Source organism: Micromys minutus (assembly GCF_963924665.1).
Source record: "Micromys minutus genome assembly, chromosome: 18".
NCBI classification, from domain to species: Eukaryota; Metazoa; Chordata; class Mammalia; order Rodentia; family Muridae; genus Micromys; species Micromys minutus.
In genome coordinates this window covers 2,550,608-2,577,307 of record NC_137953.1, presented here as the reverse complement: position 1 = coordinate 2,577,307, position 26,700 = coordinate 2,550,608, and the positions used below count along the sequence as shown (strand labels likewise).

General features: G+C 49.3%; 1 protein-coding gene and 1 pseudogene across 2 annotated transcripts in view; both read left to right on the top strand.

The window, feature by feature from the left end:
- LOC308432351 (large ribosomal subunit protein eL28-like) overlaps positions 1–13,917 on the top strand; it is a 36,765-nt pseudogene extending 22,848 nt beyond the window's left edge. Inside the window, exon 2 of the transcript in view lies at positions 13,503–13,917. The product of the transcript in view is annotated as a large ribosomal subunit protein eL28-like (transcript). The remainder of the gene's footprint in view (positions 1–13,502) is intronic.
- Positions 13,918–19,201: 5,284 nt separating this feature from the next.
- Positions 19,202–23,597, top strand: NOTO (notochord homeobox; the record flags this gene model as incomplete). Its single annotated transcript, XM_080932123.1, is given in 4 exon segments — positions 19,202–19,580; positions 20,483–20,694; positions 23,450–23,560; positions 23,562–23,597. Coding segments are annotated over 4 exon segments (738 nt in total).
- Between the last annotated feature and the right edge of the window lie 3,103 nt (positions 23,598–26,700).

Sequence of the window (26,700 nt, the reverse complement as noted above, 5' to 3'; positions counted from 1 at the left end):
GGTTGGAGAACTATTCCTCTCACTGTTTTGGGTTCCGAGTCCACACAGCCTCCCTTAAGCCTTGCATAACCTGTGTCCTCCTCTAGAAACAATAGCATTTCCAGGTCCTGCTCAAAGCCTGCTCTCACCTCAAGCCTTTTCTTGTTCCTGGTTCCTCTGCCCCCAAAGGAGGGATGTTGGCAGTGTGTGTGTGTGTGTGTGTGTGTGTGTGTGTGTGTGTGTGTGTGTGCAGCACAGAAAACAGAAACAAATAGAGAGTTCAAATGTGAAACGATTAAAAAAATAAATCGAAGGGCGTGAGATAAGGCTTCGGAGGCGCTGCTTCCTAGTTAACATTCATTGGATTGAATAATCAGCCTTCATTATCTCAAATTGTCTGCATATTTGCCCTCAAAATGCTAATTTACAGTTGGCTGGGAGCAGTGCTGGCCTATTTTGACTAAAATATGATTTCACTTTATTGAGCATTGTTCTTAGCTGTCGGGCATCTCTGTTTGCATGGGAAGGAGAGAAGCAATAGAGAGAAAGGAAACCATTTTCTATCAAAGCAATGCCAGGCTCAGCTCTGATTATGGCTCCCTGTTTTGCGTGGAAATGGCATTTCTAAGCCTGGAAGTAAAATTAAAGTCGTTATCATTTTCTTTTAGGGGACAGACAGTTTATCATTAATCTCAGAGAAGGAAATGGAAGAAATAATATTTTTTGTTTGTTTCACCAAGGAGTGAAAAAATCTTTTCCCATCAGTCCCCTCCCTCCTCCTCTCCTCCCCTCCTCCCCATCCTCCTTAAAGAAGCAGCAGCAGCTCCCTCCCCTTTCATTTCTCTGTGTCCTCTGAGCCCTGGAGGGCAGACAAATAACCCTGTTATGGAATGTAGCACAGGCTGGCCAAGAAGGCCTGCCCTGGAGGATGATCTCCTGTCTCCCTGCCTCCATCTCCTGAGTGCTGGGATCACAGCTCTTTGCTACCACATCCAGCTTTAAACTTTATTTAGGGTTAGGGAAGAGGGACAAGCCAGGCATGATGTCGCATGCCTTTAGTCCCAGCACTCGGAAGGCAGAGGCAGGCAGATCTCTGAGTCTGAGGCCAGCCTGGTCTACAGAGTGAGTTTCAGGACAGCCAGGGCTACAGAGTGAGACCCTATCTGGAAGAGAGACAGAGAGGCAGACAGAGACAGAGACAGAGAGAGAAAGGCAGGAAGGAAGGAAGGAAGGAAGGAAGGAAAGAAGGAAGGAAGGAAAGAAGGAAGGAAGGAAGGAAAGAAGGAAGGAAAGAAGTCAGAGGCCTATCTAGGTAAGGTGGCACATGCCTTTACTCCTAGGGTTCAAGAGGTTGATAGTTTGAGATGAACCTGATAGTTGATAGTTTGATAGTTTGAGATACTATCAAAAAGAGGGAAGGAAGGAGGGAGGGAGGGAAGAAGTGAGGAGGGTCCTTCTTGGAGCTGAAGCTTTGCAAGGGCTCCACACATTTTTCTTCACACAGGAGCCTCAGGTTTTAGCCAGCCAGCGACTATCCACAGCTGGTTTTCAGCCTGGAGAGAGGACACCCCCAGCCAGCACACTCTTAACCCCTCCCAGCTCCTCTTGGGAATAGACTGGGAAGTGGGAATTATTATCACAACCCGCTCTCTGCAATGGCAAAGCCAAGGGGAGGCACAGCCACAGGTTGTAGTCAGTAATAGGCTTTCCTCTGATGTCACAGTTCTGTAACTATGCGGTGGCCATTCTGACCCTCTTGGTTAGCATGTCCCTGGGTTGCTGTTTCCTCCTCCCAGGCCTCAGGGACATTTTCTCAGCTCCTAGGCCTCCACTACCCTACAACCACCTTTAGTCCTCCCCAGACCCTCCTCCCCTCCATGGCGTGAGCCATCTACTCCTACTCAAGCCTCCAGCTGACCAGCAGGGTGTACGTCTCATAGGGGCACCTTGGCCAGAAGAGTAAAGGGCTGGGATCCAGGTCCTGCCCCCCCCCCCCCCAGGGTCCTGTGCCTTGGCAGTGGATGATGTTAGACAAGCCTGGGCCTGCAGAGCTCACTTTCCTCTCACCTCTATCCCCCTGGGCTCAGCTCTCCTTGAGTCCCTCTCCTGAGCCTCAGTGCTGCCTGGATTGTGACACAAACTTCATTATTTACCATCTCCTTCTGCCTGGGATCTCTGGGATCTATGATATGCAGGGCCTTGTTATCTTTTTGTTGTTGTTTGAGACAGTCTCACTATGTAGCTGAAGATAGCCTTGAACTTCTGATCCTCCTGCTCTACCTCCTGAGGACTGATAGCATGTGCATCTGCTATTATGCCTAGCTAGTTATTAGTTGGTGTCATTTTATTTTGGTGTTGCTTTTTGTTTTTCAGACAGGATCTTACTATTTATTTAGCTCAGGCTGACCTTTTTCTATCTCTGCCTCCTGAGCGTTGAAGTCATAGACATAGTCCACTACACCTAAAACCATCTAGTTTTGATAGATTTGAAACCCCCAAGTATGGCTTCTGCCTACTTTTGCACCCTTCACTTGCCACGAAGTCCCCAAACCCTGGCTATGGCAGTCCCTGCATTCCCTCAGCCCCCAGTCTCTTTAGACACCAGCTTCACAGGCCTTATGTCTGCCTAGAAGAAGAACCAGAGCCAGTGGCAGGGAAATCTCAGCAGATATTAGCATCCTGAAGCAGCCAGCGGGTGCCCTCATCTACCCACACAAAGTCTTTGGACATGAGCATAGTCCTTGCCCTGCACATTGCATGCATGGTCCACAGACACGGATCCCCCACGCCTTCCACAAACATGACAAGATTAGACAACTCAGTACATACTCCATGCACACCAAAGTCCCCGGATGTATATACCCCAAAGGCAATGCTCCTGGAAGTCTACACTCGCCTGACAGAATCCATATACGCACACCACCAACTGAAGACACAAGCAACCCTGACACATCTGGGCGACACCACTCACTGGGACATAGTCCCCTGGTCATACCAACCAAGTGGATAAGGCAGTGTGGGGTGAGCCCTGATGGCAGTTACCTGAGGCAGGAAAAGGGTTTCTTGGAGCCGGATTCCATGGTGAGGCAAGGGGGCACTCCCTCCCAGGGGCTCACTCTGTCTTGTGCCATGCGCGGAGCGTGCGCACCGCCTTAACTGTGGGCCAGCGCTTGCTGTACCAATCTCCATCTCTGTCTCAGCGCGGCCTCTGCTTCCAGCCGGAGCTTCCTTTCCGGGAGCTCAGGGAAATAGCAGGGACACGAGAGGATGAGGCATCCTGGGTCCGGGAGTCTGATGAAAGCCTCCAGCCAGCTGAGACCCAGCACTATGAAGGACTGTTGCCAACATAAGGTTGCCATTCCCTTCACAGATAGGTTAATCGCGTTTAAGTAGCAGCAAACCAGGTTTACGACCTTGGGAAAGGGCTCCTTGCTTTCCTCAGCTGCTGGCTGGGATTCTCAAACCGAGCTGTTGACAGTAAAGATGTCTAGCGACCTTTCTGTAGGCTAGACTTTTTCACCTTCACTGAAGTAATCCTGTCTCCTCTGGAACCACCCTGTGATATTGTAAAAACAATGGATGAGTCGGGCTCTGAGGCTCACAGCATTGTTGGCTCTCAGATGGGCCTCCCTCTCTTCCACATGTCCCCCTTTCTTCCTAAACCTCGTGCTTAAGCCTGCATTATAATCTCAATAAAATCTCCCACTCTCCTTCATAAACCTGGCTAGTCCCGAGATTCTTTTCTGTGTCAAAATGACTAATTCTGTCTCAGCCTGAGCTGAAGTTCCTAAAACTCCAGAACTCCTCAGGGGGGTTATGGTGGGGATCCGGGTCTAATTTCCCATACAGAGGACAAGAGGAGGCCCACATTGGCAGGCTTGCTCTGTCTAGAAATGCTGCCAGTGTAGGCCAGAGAGGCCGCCCTCAGGTTTCCTGGACTGGGGTGAGACAGACGTGACTCTTGGCCTGACTCAGGTCATGAAAGGTCAGAAGCAAACTCAGGACAAACACAAGGCAGGGCCTCGCCTTGCAAGCCCACCCTGTCCCCAGAGACGACTACAATGCCCATCTCTCCCTGCCATGGCCCTCAGTAACTACTCGTGGAGCTGCCTCTGTCTGATTTGGAGTCCCCGAAGGCCCTCCCACCATAAACCAGAGTGAGGGCTTGTGGTCTACCTGAGGTTTGGGTATTTCCCCAGCTCCGTAGTGAACTCACTGGGTGTGGCACCCACTGGTACCCATGAGTCTCTGTACCCTGAACCCTGAGGGACAGTGTGGTCTCGGGCATGTCTTCCTCAGCCTGGGAGGAGCAAGTCAAGTCCGACAAGTCATGATGATATCAGCAAATCAAGTCCGAAAGTGTCCACCTTCCTACTGGCAACCCTGCCGTCCTTTCCAGGGACAGAGAGCCTCAACAGAAAAGGATGGGGACCCCCATCAGCCTGCGGCCCTAGGGAGCCAGCAAAGCGGCCCAGCGTGCTAATCCTCCAGCCGCAGCTGGCTGGGCCTGGCGGGGATTAGGCCGCAAAGGGCGCTGACCAGCCTGCGGCACCCGCGTCCTCTGCCCGCCACTCAAATGCCACATTTGGGATGCCGCACGCGCCGGCCTGTTTGCTCGGGAAGCTGGCCCGGGGCGGGAAGCCTATACGCAAGTGTATCAGAGATTAGGGGGCCCGCTTCAATCCCCCAGCCGCGATTCCGCCCGCGGGTGCGGGGCCGCTGTAACCACTGCTCCCGGGAAGGGGGGACACCCAGGGGAGACGCCGAGGGGCGCCAGCTGAGGACCAGGGAGACTACAAATTTGCAACTTGTCTATCCTCCGAAGTTCGAGCAGGTGGAAGACCAACACCCCGGTTCAGAACGGGGTTGATTCAAATACCAAGAGAAGGGAACGGGGAGGGACAAAGGGAGAGTGGAAGGAAGGAAGAAGGGGAAGGAAGGAAGGAGAAGGACAAGGGAAGGAGAAGGCCACCCCTGCAAGGGGTGGTGGCACACGCTTGCAGTTCAGCAGCGGGGAGATGCAGGCTGGAGGCTCAGAGTCAGGATCAGCCTCCATCAGTCAATTCAAGGCCAGCCTGAGCTACGCGCCGCCCTGTTTCAAAGGCTGAAGGAGGGGGAAGGGGAGAGGGAGAGGAAGAGAGAAAAAACAGAAAGAAGAGGAAGAGGAGGTAGGTTAGGGGGACAAGAAAGAGGCACAAGAAGGAAAGGCGATCAATAAGGAGCCCCCCTCCTCTAATCTCACCCCCAGTCAGTCCCCAGTTTACTGCTTGCAGCCCCTTCCCACACTCAGTCCCTAGGCTCCGCAGTAGAGCCTGGCATCCATGAAGTCCGAAATACCTGGCTGGTCCCCAGCTCTGAGTCCTTGATGCTCTGAAGCGGTCAGCTTCCTTTGGTCTTGGCCAGAGGTGTGTTTCTTAATCTTAAGTCAAATTTCTCAGAGGTAGAAAGGACAGTCACACACTCCTGGGCGCTTTGAGACTCACACGGAAGCCATGTCCCCACTAGACCCTCACCCCTGCTCTCTGCCCCCTCTCCCACCCCTTCCCCCACCTTCCTGGTATAGGCTGATAATTCCTTCCCTGTCCTGGTACTGTTGACTCCCAAATTATTTCTGCTGGAAGCCCCCCAGGTCTTCTTCACCTCAGAGACTAAGGCATCTCAGCGGTCCAGCAACGAGGCCTGCTTAGCTTTTCCCTTTTCCCTCAGGCCATATGTTAGGGTTTTTTTAGGAGTCAGAGACTCTCTGCCTTGTGTCACTCTGACCCCCCCCCCCCCGCTTTTTTTGGGAAACACGACATTGTGGCAATCAGTCCTTTCTCCTTAGAATTCAGACACTTGCGAACTGATCAATTAAGTCCCTAACCGGCTCTATACTCTCTGAACTCTTCCCTGCCGTCTAAGTTCCTTACAGAGCTGCTGCGATTGAATGAATGGTTCAGCTCCCTCATTCTCTCCTGCGTCTGGGCACAGGAGCCTGCCTCTCCTACCCCGTGAGAGTCTCATGTCCCGTAGTTTTGGAGGAACCTGTGGGTCAAAATGGTCACAACTTCTGTTGGGGGCCCGTCCTTCCAGTATTTCTGGGTCACTGTTACTGCAAGGTCCTGGCCGCTGCGGAAATTAGGCGCGCCTATCAAGCGGTCTGCGCGCGCCCTCTGCCGCTTGCTGTGAGAGATGGCATTCTGCGTAGGCCTGGCCCTGCACCCTTACTGGGTGCTTTCTTCTGTTCTGGCTGGAACAAAACCTGGGAGCGCGGATATTTCCAAAACAAAATAGTATGCCCATTTAAAGGGCTCAGTACTACCTCGGAGTACTATAGAGTAGAGGATAGGGGACCTCTGTGTGTGAATGTGTGTGGAAGGGATGCATCTGAGGAGGCCAGAAGTGGATATCAGATACCACAAAGCTGGAGTTCCAGACAGTTGAACCACCCAGCATGGGACCAAACTCTTGACTTCAACTGTCTGGAACTCCATACTTCCTCCTACAAGGCCACACCGCCTAATAGTGCTATTTCCTGTGAGCCAAGCATTCAAACACATGAGTTTATGGGGGCCAAACCTATTCAAACTGTTGTGCCAGGAAGCATGTGAACCCCAAAAGAAAACCAAGGAGCTGATTCTGATGCAACTGTGTTAGGGTCTTTATAATCTCGAGCTCAGGCCACACCACCATCTCTGACCGCAGAATGGGAGGGAGCAGCCCTGGGCTCTGAGAGGTACGAGGCTTTGCAGGATGGTGAGAGAGCGAGCCAGGGGAGTTTAGCCTGGCAATGGTCTAATGAATAAACTATTGTATGCCGACAGGTGGGTGCTCTGAAGCAAGACCATATGTTCTTAGGCTTTTTTTTTTTTCCTTTTCTTTTTAAGATGGAGGCCAGTTCCAAGATGGTAGGTTTGGCTTCTCAAAACCACCACACACAAGTAGACACTATTTTTTCCAGGAAAAATAACCCAACTGGAGAGATGGCTCAGTGGTAAAGAGCATTAGCTACTCTTTCAGAAGACCCAAGTTCAGTCCCCAGCACTTACAAGGTTGCTTCTAACTGTAACTCCAATTGAAGGAAACCAGACGCCTTCTTCTGGCCTCTATAGGCACCAGGCACACATATATGTGCACAGCCATGCATTCAAGCAAAATATTCATACACATAGAAAATTATCTTAACTGGGTCTCTCTCTCCTCTCTTGTCTGTCTTCCTCCCTCTTTCTCCTTGAGCTCCTCCACATAGCCACTGGACCCAAAGAACAAATATTGCAAGTTGAGGGAAAACTCCAGGTCATAAGACCCAGACTCAGAAGTTACAAGTCACCGCTATTACACTCTCTGTTGATGAAAGCAAGCCACACCTGAGTTCGTTTGCCCAGCACCATGTGAAAAGCCCGGGTGCTTTGCTCTGCACCAGCACTCCTGGTGCTGGTGAGTGAGATACAGCTCAGTGAGAGAACCCACCTCAAAACAACAGGTAGAAAGTAGAGTGTGTGGGGTTGAAGGTAGGCAATCCCAGCATTTGGAAGGCTGATGGTTTTCTATGAGGTCAAGAATAGCCTTTTCTGGGCTGGAGAGATGGTTCAGTGGTTAGAGCACTGACTGCTCTTCCAGAGGTCCTGAGTTCAAATCCCAGCAACCAGATGGTGGTTCACAACCATCTGTAATGGGATCTGATGTCCTCTTCTTGTGTGTCTGAAGACAGCTACAGTGTACTCATATATAATAAATAAGTTTTTAAAAAAGGTTTATTTACTTATGTATATGAGTACACTGTAGCTCTCTTCAGATGGTTGAGTCATCTGAAGAACAGTCAGTGCTCTTGACCACTGAGCCATCTTCCCAGTCCAAATAAATCTTAAAAAAAAGAAAAAAAGAATAGCCTTCTCTACACAACATTTCTAGACCAGCTAGGGCTACATAGTGAGATCCAGTCTCAAAAAGGAAAACAAAATGAAACAGCGGCAAGAACTGGAAAAGACACCTCTGGCTTCCACGGGCTCATGTACACATATGCATGCACACGAAGTGTGTAAGTGAATAAGAAGTTTAAGGGCCCAAGTTAGGCTGCTGAGTGGGTAAGGGGCACAGCCACACTGGCTGCTAGCCTCCCCGACCTCCACCTCCAACCCTGGCCTCAGGTTAGACCAATCAAGTCAGAACCTCCCAGGTGGGACATCAGAGTGAGATCATTTGCTCCTGTCTAGGTGGTCCCTGCAAAGCCGAAGCCCTTCTACGAGGGGATTCTCACCACATGGTTCCTTCCAGAAAAAAGAGGGGCAGGCTGCGTCCCTCCCTCTCGTCTCTTATAACTTCCGAAGGGACTCAACCCTCTCCTCTCCCTCCAGGAACTTGGAGATGGTGGCTTTTCTAGGCTATTCTCTGGATTCTGAAGACTCCGAATCTATACCCCTTCCTAGGCCACCCCGAGGGGTGAGCCCCTGGTGCAAGTGTGAATGGCAAACAAATTAGCCGGGACACAGCCTTCCTCACAGGTCTCTCAGGCCCGAGCTGAGCAAACAGCAGGCAGGCCGCCATCCCACTCGGAGACCCCCAGGCTCTGCACCTGGACTGCAAAATGAACTTTCCCAGGGTGCCCATCCCTCCTTCCTCCCAGATGGCTCCCTTCCGACTCAGTCCGCTCGTAGAAGAGCTCGAAAGGTTACAAGGGATGGAAGATCTGAGCCGATACATAGGCCAGCGACGTCTGTCATCGTCCCTTGTTGCAGCAGCACCTGGCATCCACCTGCAGGGCACACAATTGGCAGTGTCTTGTTCAATAACACTCCTCTCTGCCTCCGGCTGCTTACAAAGCATCCTAACCAACTAGGATCATTTCAGTGGTGCCCCTTCCCCTCAGAGCAGGCACCGGTGGCAAAGAACAGTGTTGAGATAAGGCCTCATTATGTAACCCAGCTCAGCCTTGAACTAGAAGCAATTCTCCTGCCTCTACCTCTGGAGAACAGAGATTACAGGTGTATTGAAAACACATCTGGATAGGATGGAAATTTTATTCATTTTGTTTAAGACAGAAGGGGCTGGGCAGTAGTGGGACATACCTTCAGTTCCAGCACTTGGGAGGCAAAGGCTGATGGATCTCTGAGTTCAAGGCCAGCCTGGTCTACAGGGTGAGTCCCAGGACAGCCAGGGCTGCACAGAGACAGCTCTCTGCCTGGCACGAAACTCTCGGAGATCAGATGTCCCTGTCTCTCTGCCTCCAAGTGCTGGAACTCAAGGCTGGCTCTGACACACTCAGCAGGAACCTTTTTAAAAGTGCTATTAGAACTGAGCATGGGGCTGGAGAGATGGCTCAGTGGTTAAGAACACCGACTGCTCTTCCAGAGGTCCTGAGTTCAAATTCTAGCAACCACATGGTGGCTCACAACCATCTGTGATGAGCCCTCTTCTGAAGACAGCTACAGAGGCAGACAGAATTTTGTGAGTTCCACAGCAGCCTCCCTGGTCTACACGCAGTTCCAGCCCCCCCCCCCCCCCGGGCTCCATTGTGAGATCTGGAAAGAAAGGAGGGTTAGGGGGTCTGGAGGCACACACCTGGTGTCCCAGCTCTCCAGAGGCCAAGGCAAGGGAATTGCTGAGAGTTACAGGTCAGCCTGGGCTGCATGGACCCTGTTCAAACAATCAAACACAAAACCCAACATAGCCATGAGGGAGGTTTGCTCTCCACCCCAACCCTCTCCCATCTCCTGATCTCCAGAAGAAAAAAGTTTACCTCCCTTTAAGGGCTATGAGTACCGAGAAATCAGCTCAATTCAAGTTCAACCTCCAGTTTTAGTTTTGTTGCTGTGATTTGTCGGTTGTTGCTTAAGATTTTATCTTGGGGAGGCCTGGCCATTGGATGATCTAGAGCCATCTGATGTTCCTGTTGTAACAGCAGGACTCCCTCTTAACCACTGAGCCATGTGTGTGTGTGTGTGTGTGTGTGTGTGTGTGTGTTTGAGTCCTGGGATTGAAGAAAAGTGTTACCAAGTCTGATTTTTTAAAAAAGATTTATTTATGTAATGTATGTGAGTACACTGTAGCTGTCATCAGACACACCAGAGGCGTTCTCTCTCTAGCTCCTCTCTCCAGCCCCAGGATCTATTTTCTAGATTTCTGAAATGAGAATAAAGTTTCAGCTGGAGAGGGGCAGGGTCACAGGGATGCCTGAGAACCTTGTGGTGTGCAATGGAAAACAGGTTGGGGGCATTCCTCTTTCTACTCTCTCTTCAGAAACTGACTGGAGGAAAGGGGGAGAAAGAATTCAAACTCAGCATGTGCGCACTGAGCTCCACACTAAGTGTGGCCAGTGGGTAAAGGCTGAGTGCGGCGCTGACCCAGCCGTGAGCTATCCAATGACAGCTTTCCTGTGACTGCTGTCCCATGACTGCCAGAAAGAGTGACCTGGACATGCAAAGCCCACACCAAGTTTTGCTTTTGGGTCCTTGGTGTTCTTTTCAACACAACTGATTTGCTGTCAAAACACCAGGGGTTCCAGCACGGATATGGCACAGACTGTCAAGCCTGGCATTGTGGCATGTGTTTATAAGCCCAGCACCTGGGAGGCTGAGGCAGGAGGCTCAGGAGTTCGAAGTCATCATCAGCTACATAAACAAGGGCAAGGGCAGCCTGGGCTACATCCTAGCGCCTCCTCTCTGACCTATCCTCATCTATCTTATTCTCTTTTTTTAAAGATTTATTTATTCATTATATATAATTACACTGTATGTTTTCAGACACTAGAAGAGGGCATCAGATTCCATTACAGATGGTTGTGAGCCACCATGTGTTTGCTGGGATTTGAACTCAGGAGCCTCTGGAAGAGTGTTCTTAACCACTGAGCCATCTTTCCAGCCCCCATCTTACTCATTTTTAAAGTCACCAAGGTGCAGACCAGCACCTTCTACAGAGTTTCAGCAGGACTCGGGGACTTTGGTAGGCCTGGCTTGCTTTGGACTTAACTGTAGAGGCAGGTCTCTGGGCAGCTTTCTCATACCTCTGGAGATCCAGGGCTATTGGCTCAGCTACTTGGAAGACTGAGGCAGAAGCACCCAAAGCTCAAGGGCTGTTTGGGCTATAGAGTAAGCTCAGGGCCCAAACTTTAGGAAGTTTGGACACTTTAGGAAGACCCTGTCTCCTAGTGTAAGGTGTGCTGGGGTACAGTTCAATGGCTGCCTCGCCTGCACTAGGTCCTGTGTTTTATTCCCCAGCACTACAAAAAGCTAGTAAGAAACAAGTTATCCCTAATCTCTCTGCCTTTCACACTCCCACACACTCATCCCCCAGTGTGGCAGCTGCATTAGCAAGTTGTAGATGGGGTTTTCTGTTTTATCCCCCACCCCACCATGACACCGGTAGTTCCCAAGGCAGAAACTAGGCAGCATACACCCCAGAGCTCTTTGTACCCCTCATAAAATCCAACTCACAGAAAAGAGCTCAAACAAATACATGTTTGTTAACTTCACTCTAATTAAAGAGCATAGGACTTCAGAGGGTCTGAAAAGCCACATACATAAGAAAAACTTAGGAAACCCTTGGAAACTGCCTAAGTGTCTGTGTGTCAACACACAGCACCTCCTCTGGCGGAGCATTCCGGAGAGGGAGGAACAAACAACCTTGTTTGCTCTTTTCTCTTAGTCAGGTGCAGTATGGGAGGAGGGGCAGAGACAGAGGAGCAGGTGTGGGCTGGAGCTGAGGCAGCCTGGGCAGGGAAAAATGTGAGGAGCTTCTCCAGGGGACCCTCAGGCCCTTTCTCTCTGCAGGCTGTGCCCTACTTGAAGTCCATAGTGTGGGCTGTGGACCTTCATGCTTATCACCAAGCATGTAGCTTCAGGATGGAGACAACTGCCCTTTGGGGTGGTCTGGGGTGGGGGACCATTGTAAAAGGGACAGTGAAGAAGAAAAAAACAGGAAACCAGGATGCTGAGGGGGGGGGGCAGCAAGGGGGTCTGTAACTTCTCCAACTCCCAGCTCCCGGTGGCTCTGAGACCTCAGTGAGGTCACCCTTCTATCCAGTGAAGGAAAACTGCTCTAGACCTAAGGCAGATAAGCACATTGATGCTGTTGTCACTCCTGCTTCCTGCCACGCCTCCTTCACTCCTCAGTGGGTTCAGGGAGGAGAGTGGGCAGGGGACCTGGGAGGAATTGGGGTGAGAACAGTTGGATAGATCTTAGCCATGTCTCCTTTAGAAACTGTCTCTGGAATAGAATGTCCCTTTGTAGGCCACACTGACCACTGGTGTTCAGGTTATAGGTGTATGCTGCTGACCATTACAAATATATAAATTCGGGGGCTGGGGAGATGGCTCAGAGGTCAAGAGCTCTTGTTGCTTTTGCAGAGGACCAGTGTTTGGTTCCCAGTGCCCACATGGTAACTTAACAACTCCAGTTCCAGAGGATCTAATACCCTCTTCTGGATTCTTTACAACTGCACACATATGTTGTGCAAACCTACATACAGGAAAAACATGTATGTGCTTCTCCCATCCTTCCTTCCTTCCTTCCTTTTTTAATTTCTTTTTTAATTTTTTTTTTTTTTTTTGAGATAGTGTGTTGGCCACAAATGTCGAACTCACTGTGCAGACCAGGCTAGTCTTAAATTCCTAAAGACCTACCTGTCTCTGCCTCCCGAGTGCAGGATTAAAGATGTGCACCACTATACCCAGGCTGTTAATTGGTTGTGTTTGTTTGCATTTCCTATATAACTCCGACTGCTCTGGAACTTAGTATGTAGACTAGGCTAGCCCCAAACTCACAGATATCCACCTGTTTCTGCCTCCCACATGCTAGAATTACAGTTGTGCCCCACCATGCCTGGCCATTTTGTTTTATTTTTTATTGTATATCTTAAGTATTTACATTTCAAATGTTATCCCCTTTCCAGGTTCCCCCTCCCCTTGCTTCTGTGAGGGTGCTCCACCACCTACCCATCCACCCACTCCCTCTCACCTCCCTGCATTCCCCCACAGATGGGGTATAGAGCCTTCACAGGACCAAGGGCCTCTCCTCCCATTGATGCCCAACAAGGCCATGGGTCCCTTCATGTATACTCTTTGGTTGGTGGCTTAGTCCCTGGGAGTTCTGGGAGGTCTGGTTTGTTGATAATGTTCTTCCTATGAGGTTGCAAACCCCTTCAGCTCCTTCAGTCCTTTCTCTGACTCCTCCATTGGGGTCTCCATGCTCAGTGAGATGGTTAGCTGCAAGCATCCTCATCTGTATCAGTATGGCTCTAGCAGAGCTTCTCAGGACGCATCCATATCAGGCTCCTGTCAGCAAGCACTTCTTGGCATCAGCAATAGTGACTAGGTTTGGTGGTTGCATATGGGATGGATCCCCAGTTGGGACAGTCTCTGGCTGTCCTTTCCTTCAGTCTCTGCTCCACTCTTTGTCCTGTATTTCCTTTAGACAGAATCAATTCTGGGTTAAAATTGTGAGAAGGGTGGGTAGCCCCATTCCCCAGATGGGGCCTTCCTTGTCTAACCTCTGGATATGGTTTTTGTTTTTAAAAATCAACATTTCTCTTTCGTCTCCAACCGCCATAGGGAGAGGAGCTGCCACCGTGTCTGCACATCTGCAAAGGATGTTCGTTTGGAACCTCTCCAGTTTCTTAATCAAGAGGAGCAAGCAGGTGTACAGCACGGAGCCCAATAATCTCAGGGCCCGAATCTCCTTCTGCTATAACAGGCTAATTCACCGTGAGACCGTCGGAATGGAGCCCATGGCTGATGGCAAAGGGGCCGTGGTGGTTATAAAACGCCCATCCAGCCAGCGAAAACCTGCCACTTCTTACGTGAGGACCACCATCACCCTCAACAGCATCAGGCACATGATCCTTAAGAACAAGTACAGCCCCGATTGATTGCATATGGCGACCTTCAGCAGAGCGGGTGCCATCCTTCAAAGCCAGAGCCTGTGGTGGTGAAGAGGAAATGGACCCACCCCACCAAGAGCTCCTGAGGCCCACACCCCAATAAACAGCCTGGGTATAGTGGTGCACATCTTTAATTCCAGCCCTTGGGAGGCAGAGACAGGTAGGTCTTTAGGAATTCAAGACTAGCCTGGTCTGCACAGTGAGTTCGACATTTGTGGCCATAAAGAGTCCACTGACTTGTTCAACCAAAATAAATAAATAAAGTCAACATTTTACACTTACTTGTATTCGTGCACATCGAGTGCAGGTGTTCTCCTGTGCACACATGTTCTGGTAACAACACACTTGCAGAGGCCAGAGGTCAACTTCCAGAAGTCAGTTCTCCCCTCCCATTCTCTAGGCCCTGGGGCATTAAATTCCGATCGGCAGTCTTGGTGTTAAGTGCTTTTACTCACTGGACCATCTTGCCAGTACACAGTTGCTGCCTTCAGACACACCAGAAGAGGACTTCAGATCCCATTACAGATGGTTGTGAGACACCATGTGGTTGCTGAGAATTGAACTCAGGACCTCTGGAAGAGCAGTCAGTGCTCTAACCACTGAGCCATCTCTCCAGGCCCTGTCCCTACTTGCTGATGCTAGGAATACAGAGGTGCACCATCACACCAGGATTTAAATATATATTGTTTACTTGGTCAGCTGAGTCCTTGTCATTGTGCTGGATCTTTGGATATAGCAGGTAGCAAGGATTGAATTATTAAAGACTATTTTGGAGATCAATGTGGCATAAAACATAAATCATATAAATTTATGTCTGTTCATCCTGTTTTCAGAATTTGTATAGATATAAGATCACCAGTTGTGCATTAAATATTAGAAATAGTGTCTATTACCTGCTCTGTTTGTAGAGGAGGCAGAAGCAAAGGAACAGTTGGGTAACTGTGGTTTACCTACACTATGGGACCTAATGCAGCCATTACTAAGAACAAGTCATAGCCACAGCTTGGGTGGTGCAAGCTGGTAAGCACAACTACGTGAGTGACTGAGGCAGGAGGATTGTCATCTCAAGGCCTGTAAAACTTAGTGAGACTTAGTCTCAAAAAACAAAAGAGAGCATGGCCGTGGTATATTCCTTTAAATCCAACACTTGGTAGGCAGAGGCAGGCAAAATCTCTGTGAGTTTAAGGCTAGCCTTGCCTACACAGTGAGACCCTATCTTAAAAAATAAAATTAATTAGGGCTGGAGAGATGGCTCAGTGGTTAAGAGCACTGACTACTCTTCCAGAGGTCCTGAGTTCAATTCCCAGCAACCACATGGTGGCTCAGGGCCATCTGTAATGAGATCTGATGCCCTTTTCTGGTGTGTCTGAAGACAGCTGAAGTGTACTCATATATAATAAATAAATCTTAAAAAATAAAATTAATTAGTAAACTAACTAATTAGTACCGGTGATGCAGCTTCATGGTAGTGGGTTGCACCCTCACTGAAAGGGGCATTCACAGTTAAGTGGGAGAAATAGAATAGATTGCTCCAGAGTGATGGCAAAAATTAATACCTCCAGAATGTTCTGGGCAACAGAACCCTTCTACACATTCTGCACCCGGGAAATTCATGAATCATCTCCAAGTGTTTTTCCTTTTTTTCCATTTTCATGTTTGTATGTGTCACACATGTGCATGAAGGCACACGTGCATGTAGGCACACGTGGGTGTAGGTGCACACACATGTAGAAGCCTGTGTTTAATGTCAGGTCTTGCCGCTCTCTAGAGTTTTTGTCTGTGGTTCTGCAGATTGAACCCAGGGCCAAGTGTTTTACCACTGAGCAGCATCTCCAGCTGTCTTCTGGTTTGGTGTTATAAAATGTGCTACGGTGAACGGCAGAATTCCTTAAAGGGGTGTTTGGAATATTTTACTAGTTATGCAAATTATTTTCTAAAAAATTGGAAGTGTCTAGAGATTAACATCCGTTACTCAGGCAGGAAGTACTAGGAACAGCACTAGTCGGTACCCACCAGGCCCTAAGTTCAGTTCCCAGCACTGAATAAAATGGTGGCATATTCATCACCTCGGCACTTCAGCGGGAGAGGCAGGAGGGGCGGGAATGCAAGGTCGTTCAGCTAAATAGCAAGTTTGAGCCCAGCTATCTGAGTCTATGCCTCAAAAAAATAAAAATCCATTTCAAGAAGCAAAGAAAGGCCCTGAAATTGTCGAGCATATCCTGTGAGACAGTTATACCCTTATCCTCACACCATGTAACTGCGCTATCTACAGACTTGCACTTTTTCTCTTTTGAGAAAGGGTCTCGTGTAGCCCAGGCTGGCCTCAAACTCCTACCTAGCCAGAGATGACCTTGAACTGCTCTCTGTCTGCCTCTCCCTCCCTTTAAGCCACAAGCGCCACTCCAGCCAGTTTTATGTGGTGCTGAGTTCTGAGCCCAGGGCTTCATGCATAGCCAGACACTCCACCAACTGAGCCATGTCCCTAGACCCCCCACTTGCCAGGAGTCTTGCAGGGCTCCTCCAGAGGCAGGACAGGTGTACTGGTTAATGTTATTATCAACTTGATGCAAGCCAGAGTCACCTGGGAAGACAGTACCTGGGTTAAGAATTGCCTCTATCAGTTGGTCTTTGGGCAAGTCTGTAGGAAATTGTCTCGACTGCAAACTGATTTATAGAAGGGTCTAACCTACACTGGGAGGCACCATTCCTATGCAGGGCATAAGCAGTGTTCTCTCTCCCTCATGGTTTCTGCTCCATTTCCTGCTGTGATGTCCCTCGGTAACCTGTAAGCAGAAATAAACCCTTTCCTTCCCAAGTTGCTATGGTTTTGGCAAACTAAGACAGCAGGTGTGTATTCAAGAGAGAGCAAGATTCCCGCTACTTCTGTTTGGCAAGGGCAGGGCACATTTGTGGTCCCAAATAGCCAAGGACCATGGGGCAACACAGAGCCAGCTGAAGTATAAGGTGCAGCTTTAGTGCTAGGCATTGAGAAGGCGGGATGCCAGGAAAGACGGGGAACTGGGGGGTCTCGAGGCTCCACCTTTAGACCAGTTTTACAGCACTGTGTGTTTTACCTCAGAGCCAAGGTGACTCCATTATTCTCCAGTTCGAAGACGGTAAATACAGATGGTAACTTACAATTCCGAAAGCACTGAGTAGCCACTTGCAAAGCTGGAACGTAAGTGCCTGCCCTACAATGAAGAGTGCTGGATATAGGAAAGAGCCTTCCTTCCTCAAACTCACAGAAACCCACCTGCCCCTGCCTCCCGAGTGATGGATTTAGGTGTGTGGCACCATGCCCAGCCCCGAGACAAGCTCTTGACCTTGGCATGTATCTCCTAAGCCTGGTTCATTGAACTCTGAACTTTGTCTTTGTTCTCACCTTTTGCCATGGGCAATTTTCTCTAAGCTGCCTACAGAGAACTCCTGCTTACTTCTCTCTTCCTGGAATCCTTCCCTTCCCCTTTTCTCTCTCTCTTTTAAAATGTGTGTGTGTGTGTGTGTGTGTGCATACATGAATGCCATGGTTCATGTACATGCTACAAACTTGGCTCCCTGTCTTTCCCTTCCTTTTTTATTTTTTTATTTCCTTATTTATTTTTTTTTTTTTTAAGATTTATTTATTTCAGTCTGTCTTCACACACACATCAGAAGAGGGCATCAGATCCCATTACAGATGGTTGTGAGCCACCATGTGGTTGCTGGGATTTGAACTCAGGACCTCTGGAAGATCAGTCAGTGCTCTTAATCACTGAGTCATCTCTGTCTTTCCCTCCTACCTTGTCTGAAACAGGGTCTTGGTCTCCCCCGCCCCTCTCAAGCTAGCTGTCACCTCGTAGGAGCTCTGAGGATGGCAGATACTTGCTGACACATCTGATTTTATGAGATTCTGGAAACTTGAACTCAGGCCCTCCACACTTGCCTGGCAAGCACTTTACCCACTGTGCCATTTCCCCAGGCCCGTCTCAATTTTTTCTTGTAAAGACAAAGAGTCTTACTATATAGACCAGGCTGGTCTCAAACTCAGAGATCCATCTGCTTCTACCTCGCAAGGGCTGGGATTAAATTTGATCCACCTTTGTGGGTGCTGGGACTCCAACCTAGGTCCTCTGCAAGAGTAGCAAGAACTTCTAACCTCTAAACCATCTCTCCAGACCTCTGAGTTTTTGAGACAATGTCTATTGTCTTGTCGATCCCCCATCCCCCACCCCAGTGTTAGGGTCACTGGAGAACATCATCATGACCCCTTGTTTATTCTTCTTTCTCTGACAGAGTTTTGCTTTGGCCTGTAGATCCTCATCCTTCCTTCAGCATCCCAAATGCCAGCGTGCACAGCAGAGCAGGGTGCACACAGAAGGACCTTTCTAACAAGACCCTATGTTGAGGACAAGGGTGTTCCCAAAAAGATCTCAGAGAAAGGGGTAACAGCAGTGGCCTCAGGAGTCTAGGAGGTTTGCTTTTCACTACGACTACAGTGTATACATATTTTAAAACTCCAGTCTTTAAGAAGCTAGGGCTTCTACTTTAGGAGGACTCTCCCAGGAGCTCAGCCTTACAGAGCATAGTAGAGCGTCCCAGCTGCAGGAGGTTCCCAATTTTATTTGGGAAGAAAGTGAAGATTAGGAAAATCAGGACAGCAGGCACTGCCCCACCCTCCTGAGATCATTGTCCCTCACACCTGTGCCGGAGACTGGCATCTCAGATATCAAGAGCGGGGCCAAGAACCCACACCAGGACCATCAGAGAGCCACTTCGAAACCAAGCTCAGTGGCACATGTATGTAATCCTAGTACTTGGGAGGTTGAGGCAGGACTTCGGTGATTCTGACATGATTTGTGAGCCTGGATTACAGACTGAAGAGGGAACAGAGGAGGGGGGAGGTTTGGCGGAACATGCCTTTAATCCCAGCAATCACAAGGCAGAAGCAGGTGGATCTCTGCAAGTTCAAGGCCAGCCTGATCTACACGGTCCAGGATAGCCAGAGTTACACAGTAAGACCTTCTCAAACTAAAGAGACGGTGAGGGGGGTCGGTGAGTGAGCTGTAGTAAATTCAAGGTACTCCCCCCGAAGCACCAGAGTGGAGGAGACCCCCTTCTCCACTTCCCACCCCTGCCCTGGTAGGATGCAACCTGCAGCTACTGTGGGGACTTGAGAAGCCTGGCCTCACTCAGAGATGATTAAGTCAGGCCTTCGCCCCGCCCCCTCCCACCCCGCTAAGTTTAAGAGTCCTTGCAAACAGCTGGCCCTAGGGATCCCGATTCACAAGCCTCCTGTTCTTTAGTAAGGTGGTCTCCTCCCTATTGAGCTCCTAGCACAGCCTGGGAGGTCCTCCCACTCCTCTCCCGAGTAGGTCTCCTCAGGGTCGCGCCATGTCCAGCCCAGTGCCCCAGCCTGCTCCTTCAGACACTCAGGTCCAGCCCGGGGCCTTGGGACCCTGTCCGGTGGCTGTTTCCCAAGTCGTCCCGCGTCGCCTAGCTCAGAAACGCCTGGAGTCCTCCTTCTCTGTGGAGGCCATCCTGGCGAGACCCGAGACACGCGAGCAGGCTGCCACCTCTCTGCCGCTCTCTACCCGCACCAGTCTGAACCTCGGCTCTGTGTCGCAGTACCGGGTCCTGCCCTGGGTGTGCTCCACAGGGACGTGGCTGCCTGCCTACCTGAGCGTAGGCATCTACCCGCTGTGCTCCGTGTCCTGCGTGCCCGGACTGAATGTGACTCACCTCCTCTGCCAGCAGGGCCTCGGGCTCACAGGTATCGGTGTGGAAGTGGTGGCAGTTGGCATCAAAGGGGACTCCTAGAGTTAGCCAGGGGTGATGGTGTATGTCTGTAATCACTGCTGTGAGTTCATAGCTGTAATAATCATGTCAAACCCAGAACACAGCTTTTCACAGCATTCCTTCACATTCCCCTGACTCTTTAGTACTTGTGTGTGTGTGTGTGTGTGTGTGTTTAATTTGTGAATGCTCACAGATGTGGATGACAAAGGTCAACATCAGGTGTCTTCAATACCTTTCAGATTCTCAAAACTATTTACACTTAAGCACAAGTGTAAATAAGCACTGGATATGGGGTCTGGGGACCAAAACCAGATCCTCTAGAAGAGCAATCACTCTTAATTGCCAAACCATCTCTCTAGCCCTTTTCCATCTTAATTTTGAGATAGGGCCTCAGGCTTAACCTGGAGCTCTCCAGTTGTCTAGACTGGCTGGCAAACATCTCCTCAAGGATCCTTCTGTCTCTGCTTCCTCAAAGCCTTGTTTGCGAGTACACTGTTGCTGTCTTCAGACACACCAGAAGAGGGCATTGGATCCCATTACAGATGGTTGTGAGTCACCATGTGGTTCCTGAGATTTGAACTCAGGACCTCTGGAAGAGCAGTCAGTGTTCTTAATCACTGAGCCATCTCTCCAGCCCTCTCAAAAGCCTTTTAAGAAACAAACAACAACAAACTTGGTGCTAGGGATCAGAATTAGGTCTCAATCTTGTACCATTTACTGGCCTGGTCATTCCCTTAGCTCTCCTGGGTTATTTCTCACAGACTCCTCCTTTCTATCCTATATCACTTGGCCAAGGGGCTGAGCCTGTGAGTTTTCTGTCTCTTACCGTGTGGGCCGGTGGCTGCGGGCTGACTTCTGTTCTTGGTGGTTCTTTAGGCTCAGAGCTCCCTTACTGTCTGGGCCCTCTGAAGTATGCACCCATCGTGGATCTCCAGGACCAGAGTACCAAGAGACACCAAAAGAGGGTTCGCACAATGTTTAACTTGCAGCAGGTGAAAGAGCTGGAGAAGGTGTTTGCAAAGCAGCACAGCCTGGTGGGGAAGGAGAGAGCCCAGCTGGCTGCCAGGCTGCACTTGACGGAGAACCAGGTGAGAACAGGGCTCCGAGGCCCAGGCTGTGTGCGGACACCTGATAGACTTGTAGTAAGGGATGGGAAGAAGGCATAACCGGTTTCCTCTGGGCTAGGATGATTTCGAGAGAGGTGCTCCTCCCCCCCCTTTTTTTAAGCATATTCCTGATGTAATATTCCTCTCTCAGGAGTTACATTATAAACATACAAAAGATTCCTCTAGTGCTTCCTCCTTTTTGTTTATTGTGGTTTACATATATGTATGTTCTTGCATGTGTGCAGGCATACAGGTGTGTGTGTGTGTGTGTGTACGTCTGGGGGACTGAGGTTGATGTCAATAATTCTTTGGGGGCTAAAGAGATGGCTCAGCTGTTCACAGCACTAGTTGTTCTTCCAAGGGATCCAGGTTCAAGTCCCCCATGGCAGCTCACAATTGTCTTGTAATTCCAGTTCCGGGGGATCTGACACCCTCACACAGACATAACCAATGTACATAAAATAAAAATAAATTGTACCTCTTTTTCTTCACTCTTTCCTCCCCCCTTGTCCAGTTGTTTCATTAAACCTATCCACATGGAGAAAACCAAACCAAACCAAAATAAATTATATAGATATAGATATACATTACACACACACACGCACACACACACACACACACACACACACACACACACAACCATCTCTTGCTCTTCCACCTTGTTCACTGAATCTCTCGGTCAAACCCAGAGCTAGTTAGCCAATATGGCTAGTCTCACTGGACCAGCTTGCTCAGGGGATCCTGTCTCTGCTGGCTGGAGTTACACGCAGGCGTCTGAACTCTGGTCGCTAGGCTTTCTTAGCTAGTCTGAGACCTAAGCCATCTGATCATCTCCCAATCCCTCTCTATCACTTTCTGATGCTAAAAAGGGGGGCTGTCCACTAAACCAAGCAGGAATTCACGAGACTCCATTCTAAGTAAAGAGTGTTCCTAAAGATGCCTTTGCTCCTTTCCAGGTGCAGGAAAACTCCTCAGGACTTTGCTGTGTTCACGATTGTCTGGCCCATCCCCCACTCTCTCTCCGTGTGTACCTATCTGCTTTAAGATAGGTTCTCACACATCCCAGGCTGGTCTTGAACTTGCTGCGTAGTTGAAGATAATCTTGAACCTCTAGTTCTCCTTCCTTCCACTCCCAAGTGCCAAGATGACACACATTCACCATGCTGAGTGTCCAGTCTAGAGCTTCACATGTGCTAGGCCAGTGTTCTGACAGCTGATGTAGACCCCAGACCTCTGTTTTCTCTTGATATCATCCCAACATGATGGTTTTCCTCTGTTTCATCAGATTTCCTTGTCAAGACCAACAAACATGTTCCTCCTTCAGCTGACTCATGAGCATCACAACTCTCTGGATGATTGCCCACTTCCCCAAGTTGACACACTCTCCTCTTGACCTTCCTCCTTCTTTGGTCATTACTGTCTCCTTTCTAGGCCTTCTTGCCATCTGGTCTCGCCTGTAACCATGGTTTAAAATACCATTTCAGAGCTGGCGGCTAAGACTTAAATTGCCAGCCCGACCTTCTCTACTAGGAATTGAACCTCATCCTAGGCGAGTCCCTGACACTAAAGTACACCCGCAGCCACCGCCTCTTAAAATCTCCACTTAGACATCTCTAGGGGGGCATTGCAAACTTTAAAACCTTGATTCTTAATTGATTTTCTCCCCTCTTATCTATTCCTCTGCTTGTCCACATTAATCAGTAAACCCAAATGCAGCCATCCTAGATGGGCTTGCTTCAGTTTCCTACTGCCCCTGTTGACATCCCTATGTCCCTTGCACCCCCTGTTGTGTTACTGCACCAGCCTCCCGCCTGTCTTCTCGCCTCTGCCTTCATCCAGCCTTGACACACCAGCCAGCTGTGCAGCTCCTTCAAGATTATGTCGAACCCCATTTGCAAGCCTCAAAATGAACTTTCCCTCCCTGTGGCCCTCAGGGTATCAGGTGTCCTGGCTCTTGCTGACCTCTCCCTTTAAAAAAAAAAGATTTATTTATTTTATGTATATGAGTACACTGTGGCTGTCTTCAGACACACCAGAAGAGCGCATCAGATCCCATTACAGATGGTTGTGAGCCACCATGTGGCTGCTGGGAACTGAACTCGAAGGGCAGTCGGTACTCTTAACCACTGAGCCATCTCTCCAGCCCCAGACCTCTCCCTTTCTTGCCCCCCACCTCTCTCAGCCATCCTCCTCCTCCCGGTCCTCACCTTGAGTTTGATGTTAACTGAAACATCCTTAGGCTCTCCTCCTGCTCTACCTAGTCAGCATCCTCTGCTCCTACCACGATGGACCTCATGACTCCTCTTATATCTATTATATTTCCTTACTTACGCTGGGCCTTCTCCCATTGGATGGTGAGCTGTAGAAGACAGGGGTCAGGGGTCATGTCTCTCTGCACACTGCCAACGCTGTCACTGTCACCTAGTACAGCACCAGCCTGTCGTAGTCTTAAGTACTCATTGGGGGCTAGAGACATAGCTCAATCAGAAGAATGTTTGCCTCAAATGCACTTGGGCAGTGGAGGCAGGGCAACCGGGGTTCAAGACTATCTTGAGCTACGTAGTGAGTTCGAGGCTAGCTTGGGTGATATGTGACTGGATGGAAAAATAACAGCAAAGGTACAGACAGGGATGAATGTGACTGAGAATTCAGGAATGGCATCTGGGAGGAGTGACGGTGATGGGTAAAGGGACCTGCTGGCCAAATTCTGAGGCCTGTTCATTGTCTCCAATTACAGGTAAGGATCTGGTTCCAAAACCGCAGGGTGAAGTATCAGAAGCAGCAAAGACTGAAATCGCCTCTGTCCTCTGCCGTGGAGGAGCCCTCCAGCAGCTCAGAAGGCAACACCCCGGAGTGAAGATGCTGAGTCAGGAGTTGGCAGTTAAGGACCGAGCAAGAGGTCCTAGTCATACCATGTGGGCTATTCTTCCTGTGCTACCTGCTGGTCCTCCTGCCCCACACCTCAGTGAAAAGACTCTGTAAGGTCAAAGGACACCATACACACTTGAACGATCAAGCAGGGGAACCCTGGGAGCAAAATATTGGGTTGATTGATGTCCTTGGCCAGGCTTTCCTTCTTGTGGATATAGGTTATATTGATGACTTACACATTTCTCCCAGGGTGACTTAAGGTCTGTGAAGCATTTACAGAGTATCAGCTGGAGAGGTTCATGGGATGGAAGCTGCCCCAGCTCTTCCCTGAGGATGATGAAAAAGATGCCATCAGCTCTTTCCTGGCCTGGCTGTGGAGAAGGGGCCTCCTTGAATCAGCATCAGGGTGTGGAAGACTCTCCCCAGAGTCTGGGGGGAAGGAGATTTCTTAGCCCACTTCAAAGTTTCCTTTTTCAACCCTATTCCTTTGCCTCTTCTCCACCCTCCTCTGTATCTGAGGATGAATTCCTGACCCTTTATACTGGGAGTACAGTTTATGTTTTGCTTTTTTTTTTTTTTTTTTTTTTTTTTTTTGGATACAGATTCTCATGTGGCACAGACTGGCTTCAAACTCCTGGAAATTCTCCTGTCTCCACCTCTCTGGTGCTGAGGGAGCCACTAAGCTTTGCCCAAAGTTTTCTGTCTTGTCTGATGCCACTTTCAGTAGGAGTTCATGTCGTGGTGAGCTCAGGTTTATGGTAATTGGTTTCTTGGAGCAACAAGCTACTTTTTCTCTGAAGCCCCTACCTTTCCTCCTCTGAATTTATGTTGACCTAATTTTGTCATTTTCACCCAGTATTGACAATACAGTTCTTCCTCCATGAGTGACCGACCCTCTGACCATGTTTGGTTTCTTGCGAGGAAGCCTGCTGAGAGCTTATTCTTGTGAAATCAGCTTCCAAATGTAAGAGCTGGTTTCTGTCCTGAAGACTGCGCATCCGCAGTTCCTGGGCTGAGGCGAGACGATGGCATAAAGGAAGGGCTGATCCTCCTCAGTGAGGTTGTTCTCAGGGCTTTAGTTTTCTGGGGAAAGAGGCAGGGAGATGGTGATGGGAGATGAGCCTGGGACGTACCCGGCATACAAGACGGTGGACTTTAGCCAGGTCTGGTGCACACTTTTCATCCCAGCACTCTGGAGGCCAGCCTGGACCATAAAGTGAGTTCCAGGATAGCCAGGGTTAAACAGAGAAGCCCTGTCATGAAAAACCTTGAACCAATGGACTTGTACACATTAAGTGGCAGGTTTGAGGGAATCCAGAGCCTCAAGTTATCTTTTGGGGCTGCAGAGATGGCTCAGCGGTGAAGAGCACCAACTACTCTTTCAGGGGTCCTGAGTTCAAATCCCAGCAACCATGTGGTGGCTCACAGCCATCTGTAATGAGATCTGATGCCCTCTTCTGGTGCGTCTGAAGACAGTGTGTCAGTGTACTCACATATATAAAATATTAAAAAGTCATCTTTTGGAGCTGGGCAGGGCAGTACACACCTGTAGTCTTAGCACAAGGGAGGCTAAGACAGAAGGACGGGGTCATCTAGAGCTACCATAGTGAGTGTGAGGCAAGCCTAAGGGACACAGCCGGATGCTGTCTCTAAAACAAGGCTGAACAGGTACAGACTCTTGCTGCCAAACTGAAGATCTGAATTTGATCCCTGGAACCTACCTGATGGATGGTGTCATCTCCCCCAGTATACACACATCCACACGTATACAGACACACTCACAGAATAACTGAGAAAAATAAAAACAGGTATAAAAACTGGAGAGATGGCTCAGCAGCTAAGAGCACTTCCTTGATCTTGCCGAGGTCCTCGTTTCGATTCCTAGTACCCACGTGGTGGTTCACAACCATCCCTAACCCCAGTTCAGGGGATCCAAAGCCCTTTTCTGGCTTATGCAGACACCAGGCACATGCAGGCAAACAGTCACACAGGTAAAAGAATAAAATATTTAAAATTAAAATTACAAAGACATTAACAAAGGGGAGGGGGAACCCTGAAAATTTCTTTGTTCATATCCTCAGGGAAATCCTTCTGAATGCTAGGCTCAGAAATCTTCACCAAAGGAATCCAGCAACAGTTGTCTCCTTCAGGAACAGCTGGTCCATTTTGTGTGTACACACCTATTGATCGTCAGAGGTCAACACTAAGCGGCGTCTTAATTGTGCTTTTTTTTTTTTTTTTGAGTCCGGTTCTCCTGTGGAACATAGAGCTAGCCTGTTTGACTAGGCTAGCTGGCTGGGGAGCCCAAAGTGCCACCCTGTCTCTGCCACTTCAGTCCTAGGATTGTTATGTGGGCACTGGGACTCAGACTCAGGTCCTCATGCTTATGTGGCAAACACAGCCCCAATTGGCTCACTTAAAAAACAAGAGGCAGAGGCCAGTGGATCTCTGAGTTTGAGGCCAGCCTGGTCTACATAGTAAGAGCTTATCCCAACTGAGCAGATGCTGGTGGTACATGCCTTTGATCCCAGCACTAGGGAGGCAGAGGCAGGAAGATCTCTCGAGTTTGAGGTCAGCCTGGCCTTCAGAGTGAGTTCTAGGACAGTCAACGCTACACAGAGAAACCCTGTCTCAAACAGCACCCCACTAAGAGACCTTGTCTGAACAAACAAAAATCACTTAAACAATTAGGTTATTTAATCCTCAAAAATCACTATGAAACCATAGCAGAGCAGACTCAGGTTCTTTGTCAAGGAATAGTTAACTGGGGCACAAACCAAGAAGTATGGAAGTCAGGTCTAGCTGCAGAAACAGGAGGACCTGCCCCCTCTCCCAGCCTTGTGTGCATTCATTTTTGTGTCTACTTAAGGAGTCCTCACACATGAGGTCCACTTATTACCGCTGCATAACCACGTACTGCAAAGTCAAAGTCCCCAACTGCTCACCGAGTCACTGGTTAAATTTACTTATGCATATGGTTGTATATGCGCCTACCTGGTGGCTGAGGAGGTTGGGAGAGGGTATCAGAGCTCCTGGAACTGGAGTTGCATAGTTGTAAACCAGTATTGGGAACCAAGCTTGGGTCCTCAGCTAAATCAACGAGTGTTAACTGCAAAC